The 17,206-nt window shown below is 40.5% G+C and overlaps 1 protein-coding gene across 1 annotated transcript in view; it reads right to left on the bottom strand.

Annotated features, from left to right (window-relative positions):
* The window catches only part of MGAT4D (MGAT4 family member D), a 52,479-nt gene extending 35,338 nt beyond the window's left edge, over positions 1–17,141 (bottom strand). Inside the window, exons 1-2 of the mRNA XM_074378223.1 lie at positions 16,894–17,141; positions 14,964–15,055 (exon numbers count right to left, since the gene is read on the bottom strand). Coding sequence (XP_074234324.1) covers positions 14,964–14,997 — 34 coding nt within the window. The 5' untranslated portion in view covers positions 14,998–15,055; positions 16,894–17,141. The remainder of the gene's footprint in view (positions 1–14,963; positions 15,056–16,893) is intronic.
* Positions 17,142–17,206: the final 65 nt, after the last annotated feature.

Below are 17,206 nucleotides of genomic sequence, written 5' to 3'. Positions count from 1 at the left end.
CTTTGTGAAAGAAAAGAGTTATAAATAAAAATTAAACTATATAAACGCCAAAATGCTATGTTGTAAAGTTGTTGGTGAGCGGCAACCCAAGCCAAGTTCGAGGGGTCAGTTTCTCAGACCTTTACCCAAGGCTGAACGTCAGTAGGGTGATACTCTCTTCTGGCAGCTTGAACATGGTTTGTTATCTGGCTTCTCTGCTCTGATTGCTCTTCTTACTTAGGACTCCCTGGCAGTGTCTGGTAACAAGCATTCTACTTCAAATCAGCACTGCACCACTGGCTGGCCTAGTTTCTGGCCCCAGGAGAAGAGAAAAGATTTGAATACATTGAATACAATGCCAGCCTGAGGATGCCAATATAAGCTGTATTTTCTCATGAGCTAACAGCCTGGAGCTGTGGCCTTCAGTTGAGCAGTGACCCAGCCAGAGCCTAAAAGAGGAAATGGGAGGAATAAATACTTCAACTTTATTCTCCTTCATCTCTTCAGTCTCTTGCCAATGCTTTCCATTGGTTAGGCCCTATTGGAAGCCAGAGGGAAAGGGATTTCAGCTTGATGTACTGGATCATACGAACCTTCCTCCTGGGGTATGAAGCAGGGTGGAGAAAGATCTACTCTAGCAGATTGAGGTGGGGGAAGGAAGCACAAAAGTATCTCCAAATCAGTATTCCACTGCTCTCTTACTTGAACTCCAGGTTTACATTTTCTGAGGCCATCTCAACACTTCTGCTTGGATGTCCCACATTAAACTCAAGATGGCCAAACTTCCTCCCCAAACCAGCTATCTTCCCAGAGTCCTTCAACTTTTATCAATGGCACCACCGTTCTTCTGATCAATTTACTCTTTTTCATTGTATCCCATCATTTATAAATCTTTACATCCCTCCTTTGCAATGTCTCATTTTCCAGACTTGCATTTCTCTTGCTCTCTGCTACCCCATTCCCCAGATTCTTATGATGATACTCAAACTGGTAGTACTGTCTGCAGCATTTACCCACTGCAGACCACTCTTCACTCCAATCCCAGGAAATCTTCCCAGTTCACTAGCATTAGCTGTGACTTTTGTTTAAGCAGCTCCATTCTTCCTGGATGATAAAGTTCAATCCATCAGACTGCTCTCTGCTTTCTCAAGATTATTTCCCAATACTCCCTTACATGCCTCAAAGACCTCCCAGACTCTCTTCTTTATTCCACCCTGAACATGTCATGTTCACTCTTCTCTTTCTGTGCCTTCTCTCTTGATGTCTACCCTCTGCCCAGGAGGCCCAGCCTTCTCCCTGACCATTCAATTCTTTCCACATCTCAAGGTCTCGCTCAAGTTTTATCTGTTTTGTGAATAAAAACGTGATTACAACAGAAACAAAAGGAAAGCATGGAGATTAAACAATATGTTATTAAAAAACCAATGGGTCAATGAGGAAATCAAAGCTGAAATTAAAAAATACCTTGAGACAAATGAAAATGAAAGAACAACCATACAAAATTTATGGGATGCAGCAAAGGCTGTGCTAAGAGGGAAGTTTATAGCGATACAGGCCTTCCTCAAAAAAGAACAATCTCAAATAAACAATTTAACCCACCAGCTGAATGAACTACAAAAAGAACAAAAGACCCCAAAAGGCAGCAGAAGGAAGGAAATTATAAAGATTAGGGATGAAATAAATAAAATACAGATTAAAAAAACCATAGAAAAAATCAATCAAACCAAAAGCTGGTTTTTTGAAAAACTAAATAAAATCGACAAACCTCTGGCCAAACTCACAAAGAAGAAAAAGAGAGCACAAATTAGCAAAATAAGAAAGGATAATGGAGAAATTACAACATAAAATAGAAATGCAGAGTATCATACGAGAATATTATGAAAAACTATATGGAACCAAACTGGATAACCTAGAGGAGATGGACAAGTTTCTGGAAACATACTGTCCACCAAGACTGAATCAAGAAGAAACTGACCACTTGAACAAACTGATCACTAGAAATGAAATCGAAATAGCAATAAAAAAACCTCCCTACAAATAAAAGTCCAGGACCAGACAGCTTCACCGGGGAATTCTACAAAACATACAAAGAAGAACTCATACCAGTCTTTCTCAAACTCTTCCAGAAGATTGAAAAGGAGGGAATACTCCTAAACTCATTCTATGAAGCCACCATCACCCTGATACCAAAACCAGGCAAAGACACTACCCAAAAAGAGAATTATAGGCCAATATCACTGATGAACACAGATGCAAAAATCCTCACCAGAATATTAGCAAATAGAATCCAACAACACATGAAAAAGATTATACATCATGGCCAAGTGGGGTTCATCCCAGGGACACAAGGGTGGTTCAACATATGCAAATCAATCAATGTAATACATCACATCGACAAGAGAAAGGACAAAAACCACATGATCATCTCAATCGATGCAGAAAAAGCATTTGATAAAATTCAACACCCATTTATGATAAAAACTCTTACCAAAGTGGGTATAGAGGGAACATATCTCAACATAATAAAAGCTATATATGACAAACCTATAGCCAGCATAGTACTCAATGGTGAAAAACTCAAAAGTTTCCCACTAAAATCTGGGACAAGACAAGGATGCTCACTATCACCACTCCTATTCAACATAGTCTTGGAAGTCCTAGCCACAGCAATCAGGCAAGAGAGAGAAATAAAAGGGATCCAAATTGGAAAAGAAGAGGTAAAAGTGTCACTATATGCCGACGACATGTTACTATATATAGAAAACCCTAAAAGGTCCACACAAAAACTACTAGAGCTGATCGAAGAATTCAGCAAGGTAGCAGGTTACAAGATTAACGTTCAAAAATCAGTTGCATTTCTTTACACTAATGATGAATCAACAGAAAAAGAAAGTAAAGAAAAAATCCCCTTTAAAATAGCACCCAAAGTAATAAAATACCTAGGAATAAATCTAACCAAGGAGGTGAAAGAATTATACACAGAAGACTATAAACCATTGATGAAGGAAATTAAAGAAGACTTTAAAAAATGGAAGGATATCCCATGCTCTTGGATTGGAAGAATCAATATTGTTAAAATGGTCACACTGCCCAAGGCAATCTACAGATTTAATGCAATCACTATCAAATTACCCAGGACATATTTCACAGAACTAGAACAAATCATAATCAAATTTATATGGAACCATCAAAGAACTAGAATTGCCAAAGCATTACTGAAGAGAAGGAAAGAGGCTGGAGGAATAACTCTCCCAGACTTCAGACATTACTATAGAGCTACAGTCATCAAGACAGCATGGTATTGGTACAAAAACAGACATATAGACCAATGGAACAGTATAGAGAGCCCAGAAATGAACCCACAAATTTTTGGTCAACTAATCTTCAACAAAGGAGGCAAGAATATACAATGGAATAAAGACAGTCTCCTCAGCAAATGGTGTTGGGAAAACTGGAGAGCAGCATGTAAAACAATGAAGCTAGAACACTCCCTTACACCATACACAAAAATCAACTCAAAATGGATCAAAGACTTAAACATAAGACAAGATACAGCAAACCTCCTAAGGAAAACATAGGCAAAACATTATCTGACATACATCTCAAAAATTTTCTCCTAGAAGAAATAAAAGCAAGAATAAACAAATGGGACCTAATGAAACTTACAAGCTTCTGCACAGCAAAGGAACCCATAAGTAAAACAAAAAGACAACCTACGGAATGGGAGAAAATTTTTGCAAATGAAACTGACAAAAGCTTGATCTCCAGAATATATAAGCAGCTCGTACGACTTAATAAGAAACAAACAAACAACGCAATCCAAAAATGGGCAAAAGAACTAAACAAGCAATTCTCCAAGGAAGACATACAAATGATCAATAAGCACATGAAAAAAATGCTTAATATCACTAAGTATCAGAGAAATGCAAATCAAAACTACAGTGAGGTATCACCTCACACCAGTCAGAATGGCCATCATTCAAAAATCCACAAATGACAAATGCTGGAGAGGCTGTGGATAATGGGGAACCCTCCTTCACTGCTGGTGGGAATGCAGTTTGGTGCAGCCACTATGGAAAACAGTGTGGAGATTCCTCAAAAGACTAGGAATAGACTTACCGTATGACCCAGGAATCCCGCTCCTACGCATATATCCAGAAGGAACCCTACTTCAAAATGACACGTGCACCCCAATGTTCATAGCAGCACTATTTACAATAGCCAAGACATGGAAACAGCCTAAATGTCCATCAACAGATGACTAGTTAAAGTAGAGGTGGTATATTTATACGATGGAATACTACTCAGCCATAAAAACCGACAGCATAACACCATTTGCAGCAACATGGATGCTTCTGGAGAATGTCATTCTAAGTGAAGTAAGCCAGAAAGAGAAAGAAAAATACCATATGAGATCGCTCATATGTGGAATTTAAAAAACAAAAACAAAAACAAAAACAAAACAAAGCATAAATACAAAACAGAAATAGACTCATAGACATAAAATACAAACTTGTGGTTGCCAAGGGGGTGGAGGGTGGGAAGGGATAGACTGGGATTTCAAAATTGTAGAATAGATAAACAAGATTATACTGTATAGCACAGGGAAATATACACAAGATCTTATGGTAGCTCACAGAGAAAAAAATATGACAATGAATTTATATATGTTCATGTATAACTGAAAAATTGTGCTCTGCACTGGAATTTGACACAACATTGTAAAATGTTTATAAATCAATAAAAAATGTTAAAAAAAAAAAGTGACTACACCAGACCACTCTGATTTCCCTTTCTCTGAATTCCTTCATTTTGCTACATATCCATATGTACTTGGGGGTACGGGTCCCCAAAAAGAGCCTAAGTTACAACTAATGGTTGAAGGAGGAATAGATTCAAAGCAGATTGAATTATTGGTGGTTGTCCTAAGAAATATACTTCTACACATTAGTGTCAGCGTTTAAGGAGGATAATGGTCTAGAGAAGGACATTGGTGCGTGGGTGCCTGGGAACAGAGGGCTCCTTGTTTCTTTGCCATGCCAGATAGACACACTCTGGGGAAAAAAGAGCTGGTTGTGGGCAGAAGCTGGAGATCTGTTTCCACAAGGACCGTGGGAAACAGAGGAGGAAAAGCTGCTGAGTGAGAGCCAAACAAAATTCTGCTCAGCTTAATTATCTTAATCACTTACAAGGCCACTACTGTATATATAAAGAAAAACTTCAGTGTAAACAGGTTGTCTCGAACAAGCACATTTGCCCAGAAAAAGTCCTGGGGTTATTTTTCATACTGCTAAACTAAAGGAAAGCAATTTAATAAATGAGAATTTCTAATTGTTAAATATCTCTCAATTTGGCTCCAATTGCTTCTGAATATCACTCGATTTTCATTGGTATCAGAGAGAGAAAACCAAGAGGTCTAATGGAGGAACAGTGAGTGCTTTAATTTATCCACATAGTTCATTTCTGTTGGAAAACCCAATGAGACCATGATGCTAAGCATGGAAGAATAATTCATTTATTCAAAACACTTAGGCTTTGTGTGACAAACTCTGTGGTTGTAGAAACACTTTGTAATTGCATCAAGACTCTTAGATCCAAATAGTGAAAAGGCCAGCTTACTGCTTTTCTTTTTTCTGTACATTTTGGCATTTTGCTGTAAACTGTATGCTATTATAAGTCATATCTTTATATAATCCAAGCCACAAATCCACATAAACACATTTTCCTCATATCTGCTATATTTACTTTGTAATGATGATATAAATATAGTAACAACTGATTAATTAAATTATGATTGACTCCAGGAAGAAATGAATTCCTAAACCTCAATATTTTAATACAATCGAGGTTTTATTCTTGCTCAAATAGCAGTCGACTGACCAGCAGCTTTCCATGTGATCACTGAGTCCCAGGCTCTACTGGTGTGTGGCTCCCCTCTCCTCTTGGGTTTTGGAATCCTTTCTGTTCCACTGGGGGACTGAGGGGAAGTGTGTGGAGAAGACACTCAGACCAGAGTTAACACACTTTAAAAAAAATTGAAGTAGAGTCAATATTATATAACTAACAGGTGTACAATATAGTGATTCACAATTTTTAAAGGTTATACTCCATTTATAGTTATCATAACATGTTGACTATATTCCCCTGTATCCTTGTAGATTATTTTATATCTAATACCTCTTAATCCCCTTCCCTTATCTGGCCCCTCCCGACTTCCCTCTCTCCCCCAGTAACCACTAGTTCTCTATATCTGTTGAGTCTGCTTTTTTGTTATATACACTGGTTTACTGTATTTTTTAATTCTGCTCAAATTTTATTGGCAAGAACCAGATGTAAAAGAACTGGGTAAGGTAGTCCTGGATGGGCAACTGCTTCCCATCAGCACTTTTTTCTGGAAAGAGATTACATATCTTCAGTGGTCTGCTATCCATCTCTGCCCCATCAACTTCCCCCAAATCAAAATTATAATATTTCTCAGAATATTGCCCACCTCCAAATAAGTCAGTTACTAGTTTCTGGGTTCAAGAAACCAGCATAACGAAGAAGAAGTAGAGTATTATTAGAAAGGAAAACAAACTATCCATGTTAAAATATGGAACTTTTTTTACAGTGTTGGAAAGGATACAGTGCCCATCCACCAGCTGTGTAATGTTTGAAAAGGTTTTTAATCCTCTCAAAGCTTGGGTTCCTCAACCGGTAGATGGGATGAGTCGTGTCTGTCCAAGGTTGCTTGAGTTCAATAGAATAACATTCAAAACTGGCCTGCATTTTTCCTGTCATTATCTGAGTGCTTAATGCATTTTCATTCTCCTATTGTGATCACCAAAAGCAGTGCTGAGTTTCTCACTGACTCTGATTATTACTTTTCCCACAGCAGACTCTGCTCAGAGATCCTTCAGCGACTCCCTATTAAAAGTCAGAAGTGTTAGCCTGGAATCCAGGGCCTTATGCCATCTGGTTCATCTGGGTCTCTGGCTCCTCTGTCTATCCCAGCTGTGTATATGCCTCTCATGTGCTACTCGAAAGTTCACTCCGCTCAAATTCACCAAATGCCATGTTTTTAAGATTCAGAAAAAGCACTTCGCTCTCCCATCTTAATGTTTGTGAATTCTGCAAGTGTCTTCCAATCAATTTTTACATTTTATACAGTTACTTCTTTACTCTTTTCTTCCAAAGAAAGGAAAAACCAAAACCTTGCTAGTCAGTTAGTGTTTGTCTGAGTCAGAACCTGTGATATTTGTGGGTCATTTGCTGTGTGCCAGTTCCTGACTCAGGTGCTGGAGGTACAGGTATCACCTGAAGGTTCTTGGCTCTGCCTTCTTCACAGGCAAACATGGGCTGCCGCCCACACACACTCATATTCTGACCTATGAAATATTCACGACTCAGCTGAAATGCCACTTCCTCTGTTAAGCCTTCACTGATCACCTAAAGGAATCTCTATTCTCTTTGAACTCTTATAGCACTTGGGTTATCTCTCAGGACCCAATCTGCAACCTGTTTCATTGTTGTGCATGTACAGTTGACTCCTGAACAACGTGGGACTTAGGGGCATTGACACTCTGGGCAGTGGAAGGTAACTTCACAGATGGCCCTGTGTAGCCCCTGTTCCTCCCACAGCAGCAGACCAGAGGAACTTTAGATGTTGTCATACTGTAGCACATTATCTATTGGAAATTCCAAAATCCACTTGTAAGTGGACCTGCACAGTTCAAACTCATGTTGTTCAAGGGTCAACTGTATTTTATTTCCTCTACCATGTTATGAACCCCTAGAAGAGAAAGAGCGTGTCTTCCTCATTTTCGTATTTTCCCCACTGTCCATTTCAGGGTGATTTACAGGTCAGAGGTTTTGAATGAAACAGAAGCCCATGGTCTAACTGAGCTATATTCACAACCAACCACTTACATTCGCTACCTGCTTCCATTTGAGCCAACAATACGTATCATTCCATGGCATCCAGTAGATAAAGAATGCAGGAGCATTTTCAAAGGCCTTCAGGCTTCCCTTTTGTGATTTGCTTGTTAAAATTAGTGTCACATTCAGCCATGGGAAGCAGAGAATGGCCAGGCTAAAGAGAAAGAGTTGCTACAATTACAGGAAGGGGAAGAGTGTCCTGTGGGGGTATTACCAGTGCTACGGCCATTGAGGCCTCTTTAGTCAACCTCAGTCTCAACAGTGGTCTCACACTGCTATCAGCACAGAAAATAAACTTAGTAGGGACAGATGATTCTGGCCTCATAGCTATATAGGGTCCTGAAGGTGGAAACAATCTGAAAGACAATGACTCTTGATAAAATGCCAGTTGTCCTGGCCCCTGTTTTCTCTCTCAAGTTACTTGGGAGTGAGTCATCTGAACCCGGGGTGAGTGCTATCTGTTCAGCACAATTCAGGAAAATGACTGTTCCCTAAGAGACTTTAATGGGTTATCTATGACAGTGTTCTTCTCAAACTTTAGCATGCACAAGAATCACCAGGAAGCCCGTTAGACACAGATTGCTGGGCCTCAGAGTTTCTGACTCAGTAGGTTAAGGCTGAGATCCCAGAACTTGCATGTCTAACAAGTCCCAGATGGTATTGGTGCTGCTGGTCCAGGGACCACACTTTGAGAATCACTGCATATTAGCCTTCCATAGAGTCATAGGTTAGACCTAGAAAAACAGGTTGCCAAGTTTGTCCTCTCTGCCTAAACCATCCCAAGATACATATTTAATAAAGACCCCACCTCCTCTGCCACCAGTGAGGATGATTCCATCATGTCTCTTGGACATTATATTCTAGAAGTTAACAATATTTATGAAAATTTGTCTCTAATATCCCTTGAAGGTACAAAGACTAGCCTGATTCACAGAAAAAGAGCTATCGAGCTTCTAGGATTGTTCCCTAAATTGAGAGGCCCAACTGGAGGCAAATGGAGGGTGTCCCTTCCAGCAAGCAAAGCCCACGGTCCAACAACCATGTGAACACAAACAGGAATATGGTACAGACAAGTAGCGGGCGTCAGATGGTCCAACATGGTTCCACAAGGACTTGAGTGGTCTTTCTCTTTTTAATTGCCCTTCCCTTGGGAAGAGCACTCCAGTTTTCCTTAGCAAACCTTCCATCTCTGCTTGCAGCTTCTCTCATGCAGAGTGGAGCTTCTGGGCCCACCTTATAACTATACTGTCTATATTGTCATCAAAATTGTCGTCAAATTAGCACAAGGGATGTTGTGGAGCTCATGAGCCGGCTTTAAGAGGACTGGCAGCTTTTGTGTGCTTCCTCTTAGATCCCAAATGCCATGCCCTAAGGAAGCCCAGGCCAGATGACTGAATGCTTAGAGGCTACGTGGAGAGCGGCATCTTGGACATTCCAGCATAATCGTGCTCCAGTGGAATGCATCTGTGTGGGGGACCCCATGGGAAACCAGCAGAACTGCCTGGCTGAAGCCAGCCAACCCCTGCATTATAAGAGAGAACAAATTATTGTTTTAAGCCACAAAATCAGGAATGGCTTGTGTTCCAGCAGTAGATAACTGATCTGGGAAGCAATAGCTTCTCCTCTTAGTTTTTGTGGAAAGGGCTTACATGTAGCCCCACCATATTCATGACCCTGCACATGGAGATTAGTTCAGCACTTGACTTACGCTGGTCAATGAGACTCAGTTATGAGAATTTCTAGTCTAGGCCTAGAGTGTCTAGGGCCATCTTGCCAGTATGAAGGGAGAGCATGCCTGAGAATAAAGCCAATGCAAAACTGAAAGCAGAGCTAAGAGGATTTCATTTGATATTCTACCTGATTCAGTCATGCCTACATCTATGTTTATTTCCATTTTAGTTACATGAGCCAATTCATTTCTTTCACTAATTAATTAAGTTTGAGCTGGGATTCCTATCACCTGTAACTGAGTTTTGACTGATCCACAGAGGCTAGCAGATACGTAGAGGACAGGAATAGGGAATCTAGAAATAAGAGACAGCTTGGAGGTTCCGATAGGTGCAGCCAGCACCAGAAAATAACTACCAGGAAGGTTGGTACCCTGAAATAAGATTCCCGGCCCCAGGATCGCTGGGTATGGGAATGCTGGCTGTCTCCTACAAGAGGGGCCCTGCCTGGGGGAGGGCTGAAATCAGCACTCGCCCCAAGTGCACTTGGGTGCAGGACTGTGTCTGTTCAGAGTGAGGAAGCGTTTTATACTAATTCACACAAAAGCATCATGTAGGCTGGCTGAATATCACCAGCCCTGGGAGCAGTGGGACAAGGACAAGGCATTGTCCTGGTCCCCATGAAAACTAGAAAGCAACATAGGTGACTGCATAGGGTACCTAGAAAAGAAGCAGAAAAATAACCACAGCTGCCTGGAGATAGTGTCAGATCCTTTCTGCGCTCCAGTCTGGCACAGCTGCCTCCCACTGGCAGCAGGTAATGAGAACGCAGCTGGCAAGGTGACTGTGGCAAGTAACAGACTTCTGGTTCTGATCACACCAAAGAGAATTTAGAAGGGCATATAAAGACTGTCAGTAGGTAAGAGTTTTAGAAAGTCCAGGAACAAGACAAACTAAACAGCATATCATAAGGACATACATAAACTGACTTTTAAAACGATTCTAAGAAGCAGAGAAACAATAAATAGATAATTCAGGAGAGTAGTAATATCAGCGAGATGGGGTAGGAAAGGAACCCACTGTTGGAAGCAAAGGCATTGGGTAATGTTCCAATTACTGTCAGGCTGTCAGAAGAACCAATCACATGATTAGAGGGTTGGAACTTTCAGTCCCACCCCGCTCCCCACCAACTTCCAGTGATGGGAGAGAGTCTGGAGATTAAGTTCAGTCACCAAGGGCCAATTACTTCATCAATCATGCCTATGCAATGAAGTCTCCATAAAAACCAAAAAGGACAGGGTTTGGAGAGCTTCCAGGCTGATGAATAGGTGGGGATTCCAGGGGAGTGGCGTGCCTAGCTCTGAGCCCTTTCCGCATGCCTTGCCCTATGCATCTCTTCCATCTGGCTGTTCCTGAGTTATATCCTTTGAATAAACTGGTAATCAAGTAAATAAAATGTTTCTCTGAGTTCTGTGAGCTGCTCTAGCAAATTAATCAAATCCAAGGAGGGGGTCGTTGCAACCTCTAATCTATGCTAGTGAGTGACAACCTGGACTCGTGATTGGTGTCTGAAATATCTGTGTATGTGGGGGTGGGGGCTGTCAGTCTTGGAGCTCTTAACTTGTAGGATCTGACACTAACTCCAGGTAGATAGTGTCAGAATTGAGTTAACTTAGAGGTCACCCAGCTGGTGTCTGAGAATTGCTTGGTGAAATTGATGGCCAGAACCATACGGATCTCCAGTACCCAAAAAACTTTAGAACTGTTCCCACTTCACTACTCCTCACATTTGGACAAAACACACAGTTACCTAACTGATCTAGCCAGCCCTTCATATCTTTACACTATATTTTCGATAGTATTTCAATGACCAATTTTAGTATCAGTTGAACAACTACTTTACAGAGAGCATGTTGGGATTTAGGGGGCCCATTTCCACACACTGGGATATAGGAATGCACACTTGGGTCCAGACAGATGGATGACTGGGAACCAAATAGCCCTTGACAGTGTTTGAGTTTTAACCCAATATAGAATAAATATCAAACTCATTTCAATCCTCTAGGGGCTGCAGATAGTAATCCTATGTAGTTCACTGGCTTAAATGCTTGGATCTCTGTTCCCAAGAGAGTTTTCCGAATGCCACCTTCAAATGGCTACTTTTTTGTTGTTTTTGTTAGCACTCAACAGTCTCTTACCATGTTCATGTCTGAGGTAAGAGACAAGTGGAATATGTCATTATTCTACCCAGAGTAACGTGGTGTTGGCACCACTGTACCCGTGTAAGTCATCCAGGTGGCTACTTCCAGAGAGCAGCAGGGCATCAGCTTGGCATTCCATTACCCTTCTTGAACCAGCTCAGTCCTCAGAGAGGCCTTCTTTGTGACCTACTATGCTCCTCCGTTGGAAGTCCCACAAGGGTTTCAACAGCTGTATCCCCTATACTGGAAGCATTTTTATCTCTCATTCACCATGGTTTCCCTGTTGGTTGCTGCCTATGACTCTTTAAATGTCCAAGCATAGCCCTGAAGCAAAGAACTAAAATCTCCCCTCACTGTCTTGTGCGCTGCTGTCAACTCTGCCCATTGCTTGAACTTACCTTAACATTATTTGACTGGGTTTTTACTGTCCATCTAGCAAAGAGTAGCTGACTTTTATATTGAAGTTCTACTATACAGGACCTCTCATGGGTAAACCAAGAAACTCATTACATTTTAGTGGAAAGAGTCATGAGGTTTAGACAACAGAAGTGAACCGTGAAATGGTTGGAAAGCAGAGGTGCTACCTGCTCACGTGTTCTAACTCCTCAGGACACCTCTCTTGAAACGAATTCCATTTTTTTTTTTTTGAGAATTTTGTTGTGCAGCTTCCTCTTTACCGCAACCTCTTTCTGATATCACTCATATCATATCCTAGGTGGTTCAGATCTTAGAATATTTGCCGCTCTGAGGTTACGGGGACTGTTTTTGTCAGAGCCCAGCAGCGTACTGGCAAACGGGCTCTCTAGCGCCATCATTAGGAACATTTTGAGTCCAAAAATCCCAGTGGTCGCCACGAGGTGGCAGTGTTATACTTCATTCAAAGCCTTCAATTTGGACAGATTGTGGTGTCTGAAACTTCTAAAATTATCTGTGAATGTATTAGAATAGTAAGGTCTCAGCGGCATCCTTGGGCTACTACTCATTATATATTTTTCAGGAATATTCATTGCCAAATATTCCTTCAAGGTGTTGCCCCTTTTTATTGGCAGGGTCCTGGAGAGAGAGTAATTTATTATTTACCATGCATAGAATACTTCTCCTGGCCCAAAGTTATCTTTAGAAATTTCACTAATTTTGCTAAGCTTTCAATCTTAACTGGATTGATTAACCATTCGGCTAGTTATATGTGCCATGACAGCTCTCAAATATCCTGAATTTCTCCTTATAAGAGGAGAATGAACATAATATAATAAATATAATGAATTAACTTAATTTTAATGGTGATCATGTCTAAATCCAGTCTCACCAAATTGTAGCAGTGAGTTGGAGAGGTCAGACGTCCTTGGGGAAGGACCATAAACATATATTACATTCCTTCTCATGTCCAAGCAAACTGTGCTTGACCTCTCTGAGAGTGAGATCAAGATGATAGCCTAGCCAAAAGGAAACCCTCCTACACTGTTGGATAAGAATGTAAACTGGTGCAGCCACTATGGAAAACAGTCTGGAGGTTCCTTAAAAAACTGAAAATAGAGTTACCATACTATCCAACAATCCCACTCCTGGGCATATATCTGGACAAGATGAAAACTCTAATTTGAAAAGATATATGCACCCCAATGTTCATAGCAGCATTATTTATAATAGCCAAGACGTGGAAGCAACCTAAATGTGATGAATGGTTAAAGAAGATGTGATATACATACAAACATACAAATATATATACACACACATATATATACACACATGCACACACATTACTCAGCTGTAAAAAAGAATGAAATAATGCCATTTGCAACAACATGGAGGGACCTAGAGATTATCACACTAAGTGAAGTAAGTCAGACAAATTTATATATCACTTATATTTGAAATCTAAAAAATAGTACAAATGAACTTATTTACAAAACAGAAACAGACTCACAAACATAGAAAACAAACTTATGGTTACCACAGGGGGAAGGGGGTGGGGAGGGATAAATTAGGAGTATGGAATTAATAGATACACATCACTATATGTAAAATGGATAAACAACTGCATAGCACATGAGATTGTATTCAAACTGTATCTTGTAATAACCCATAATGGAAAACAATCTGAAGCTATACACCTGAAACCAACACAACATTGTAAATCAACTATAGTTAAGTAAACTTTAAAGAAGAAGATAGCATAACCGAATCTATCACAGACAAATCCCAGTCACAGTCAGCTTGTTGAACCTCTTAAACAGTTTTTACAATGCTTGGCACAACAGACACTAATTTAAATCATGGGAACTACCCTGTTTAAATCATGATAGTGAGCAGTTACTTCCAAGGATCTTTTCTCCTGGTCCACAGAGGATTAACAGGAGGTGGAGATTGGCACTCCTGATCCCATTGTTTCCTAATGAGAGAGGAAATTTCCTGTGTCCTTCCTGAATCTGACACTGCCTGATATGTACTACAAAGGAAGGCTCAAGCAATCCTCAGGGCTCCCATTTTGCAAGTCCAACTGAAAGTACATGAAGAACAAACTTCTCTGTCTCTTAAAGGCATTTGGCTTTAAGCTGGTAGTGACAAAGACCTTCACCACATCCATTCTAATATATTCATCCACCCACATATTCCAGTAAAGGCAAGAACTGGATGGATAGTTCTTTATTTCTCCATCTTCAGCTTCATGGTGACTCTGGTGCTACCTACCATACCATTTTCATTTGCCCTAAACTTCAATCCTCATACCTAAATATTGCCCTTCCATTTCTCTGATGATGTTATGGTACATTTTGCATCACCGTTAGTAATCCCTCACGGGTTTTACACTATCCTTTGCCACTTGACATTAACTATATCCTACAATCTTGGACCTCCTACCAGGGGTCAACTGAAGATTTCTTGACCCTCAAGTTAATCGTCCTTTTCCCTTACAACCTTAATCGGTGTATTAAAATAACTACCTGTGCTACACCTTATTTCCCTATTTATCTTCAGCATCCTTGACTCTAAACTCATCCAGGCTGGGATAATTGGAACAGATCTGATAGGTTAACTATCAGATTTAGATAGAGTAGGTTTCCCTGCTCCCAACTATTGTTAATGTGCCACAAATCCTCTGTAGGGCCCCTGTCAAATTTCCTGCTTATTTATTACCTCTCATCCCCCTGTTTTTTTTAAAAATCATATAAACTGTTCTGCCCGATTCAGTATTTATTACCTTTGGTCTGGTTACTGTCTTCACGCCAGCACATCAGTTTAATTCTGCATAACTGAAAGTTCCTCTTCACTGGTAATGCCCATTACTAGTAGCTGTAAGAACAAACATTCCTTGGCATTCTGTGTATTTCCTTGTTCTCCCATTGAAAGAAGTATATGGGGAGTCCTTACACAAGGGGTTCCCCCTAATCACAGTATCTAACATAGTTTCAGGGAAGTGCAACATGGGTCATCATAAAACCAATCGGGTTGCCACTGTCCTTAGTATTTTCAGTGCTTCGACAGAGGTAATTCATTTCACTGTTCATGAAAGGAGTGTACAGTTTTCCTTCTCAGTGTAACTTTGCTGTATTCCAAACTTCACACAGTCCAAATGAGGGCATTGATATTTTATTTGGGTCCTCTATGGATCAAATGCTGAACACTGTAACAAATTGTTGATTAACAGTCATACCAAACAACTGTTTCCATTAAGTAGTTTCTAAAATCAACAGTGCCTTGGGTGTTTAGTTAGGGAATTCAAGAAAGCAGAGATTTCTTAGTGCTACTCAAAAATATAACCAAACTCCATTATACCATAGCCTTTGTTTTCCATGTAGGTATACCTGATAAGGCTTGGTCAAAGCACACAAGTTAGTTCAGAGACCTAAGTAGATCCCACCCTCTCCTTGAAGCCAGAATCCTAGTCTTAGGATTTAAGTACCATTGAGCCAGCCACACGGAAGAAGAAAGCCAAACAGAATGAAAGAGAAGGCCAGCCTTCCCAGAGGGACAGGATAGGTTTAACACATCTGCTAGTTACATGCAAATGAATTCATGGAACAGAGAAGAGGAAGTCATATGCACATGACATTTTAATGTACACTGATCCTGCTTCCAATAAATACAGTTCAATCAACTTCTCAGGTTCTGACCAAACAGGTGAGCACTCTCTTCTCTTGGAGAAAAACATGAATAGAAGTGAGCCAACAGGCAGCATGGAGACAAGGAGAAGAGTTCCTCTCTGTACCCCCTGCTCTCAGTATTGCACACTGAAAAGCTAAAAAGGTTCTATAATCGTACTATGAAAAAATCACCTCACTTTCTGTTATATGAAGGTCTTGTGTAATAATGGAGAGACCTCTGAAATAGAAGTTCATATCTACTTCTTAATTTGCCAAATTGGCTGTGTACTTTGCCTTTTGGAATCTTTTTATGTATAATAAAAATATTTAATGAGATGATTTTTAAGTTCCTTCCAAAATCTAAGATTCTATGTTTTATTATTATAGTGTATGTCCAGATTTCATGTCCCTGGAGGTATAAAAAAAAGGAACTAATACTGGTTGCTTTTGAGCATGGAGGCTGAAGGACCAGGAATTGTGTGTGGGTGGGTAGAAGCTATTTTTCAGTGTAAGTTGTCCTTTGTGCTTACATTCTACCCTCCTCTTGGTCTTTCTCCTTCAGCCACACTGCCCTTCTTGCTATTCCTCCAACTTATGAAGTATGCTCCTGATTCAAGGCCTTTGCACTTGCCATTCTAGTGTCTGGAATACTCTTCCTCCGGATACGCTTATGGTTCACTCCCTTACTTCCATTCAGGACACTGCTCAGATGTCACCTTACCACGGAGACTCCCCAGACTACGCTATGTAAAAACTCTCCCTCCCTCCCTTATACCCCTTACTTTAGCACCATCTGACATACTAAATATTTGTGTTTATTTAGTGTATGATTCCTTTGGAATGCTGCCTGGTGCATAACAGGCAATCAGCATATACTTGAGTTAATGAATGTACTGTTTGAGGTTGAATTTTTTTTAAATCACGCGCATAAATTACTTTTTCAAGAAAGATAACTAGTTAAGGAATAAATGTTCAATGAATTAACTATTAGATATTTATTATTATGGGACAAAATCCAAACTTCTCTACTCAACATACAGGGCTCACCTTATGTGCCACGTAGTAGCCACGGGCAAGTCATTCAACATGAATTCCGTGTCCTTACGTATAAAGTCGGACTGGTACTAATTCTCTCACGGAATGAAGATTAAATGTAGGTGGAAAAACTTTTGTAACTCAGGTGCTGTGAAAGCTACACACAGCACCCCGCCGCTTCTCCGGTGCTTGGAGTCTCGAAACAGTACACGGTTTCAACTTGCGCAAACGACCCGAAGTTTAAGTCCAGAAAAGTCTACAGAGCCGCTCTGCCGAAGACCAACCTTTGGGGCCGGGCGTGCCTCCAGGCAGCCGTTGCCAGGGC

The sequence above is a fragment of the Camelus bactrianus genome, chromosome 2 (genome assembly GCF_048773025.1).
Source record: "Camelus bactrianus isolate YW-2024 breed Bactrian camel chromosome 2, ASM4877302v1, whole genome shotgun sequence".
Classification (NCBI taxonomy): Eukaryota; Metazoa; Chordata; class Mammalia; order Artiodactyla; family Camelidae; genus Camelus; species Camelus bactrianus.
This window is presented reverse-complemented; position numbering and strand designations above follow the sequence as displayed.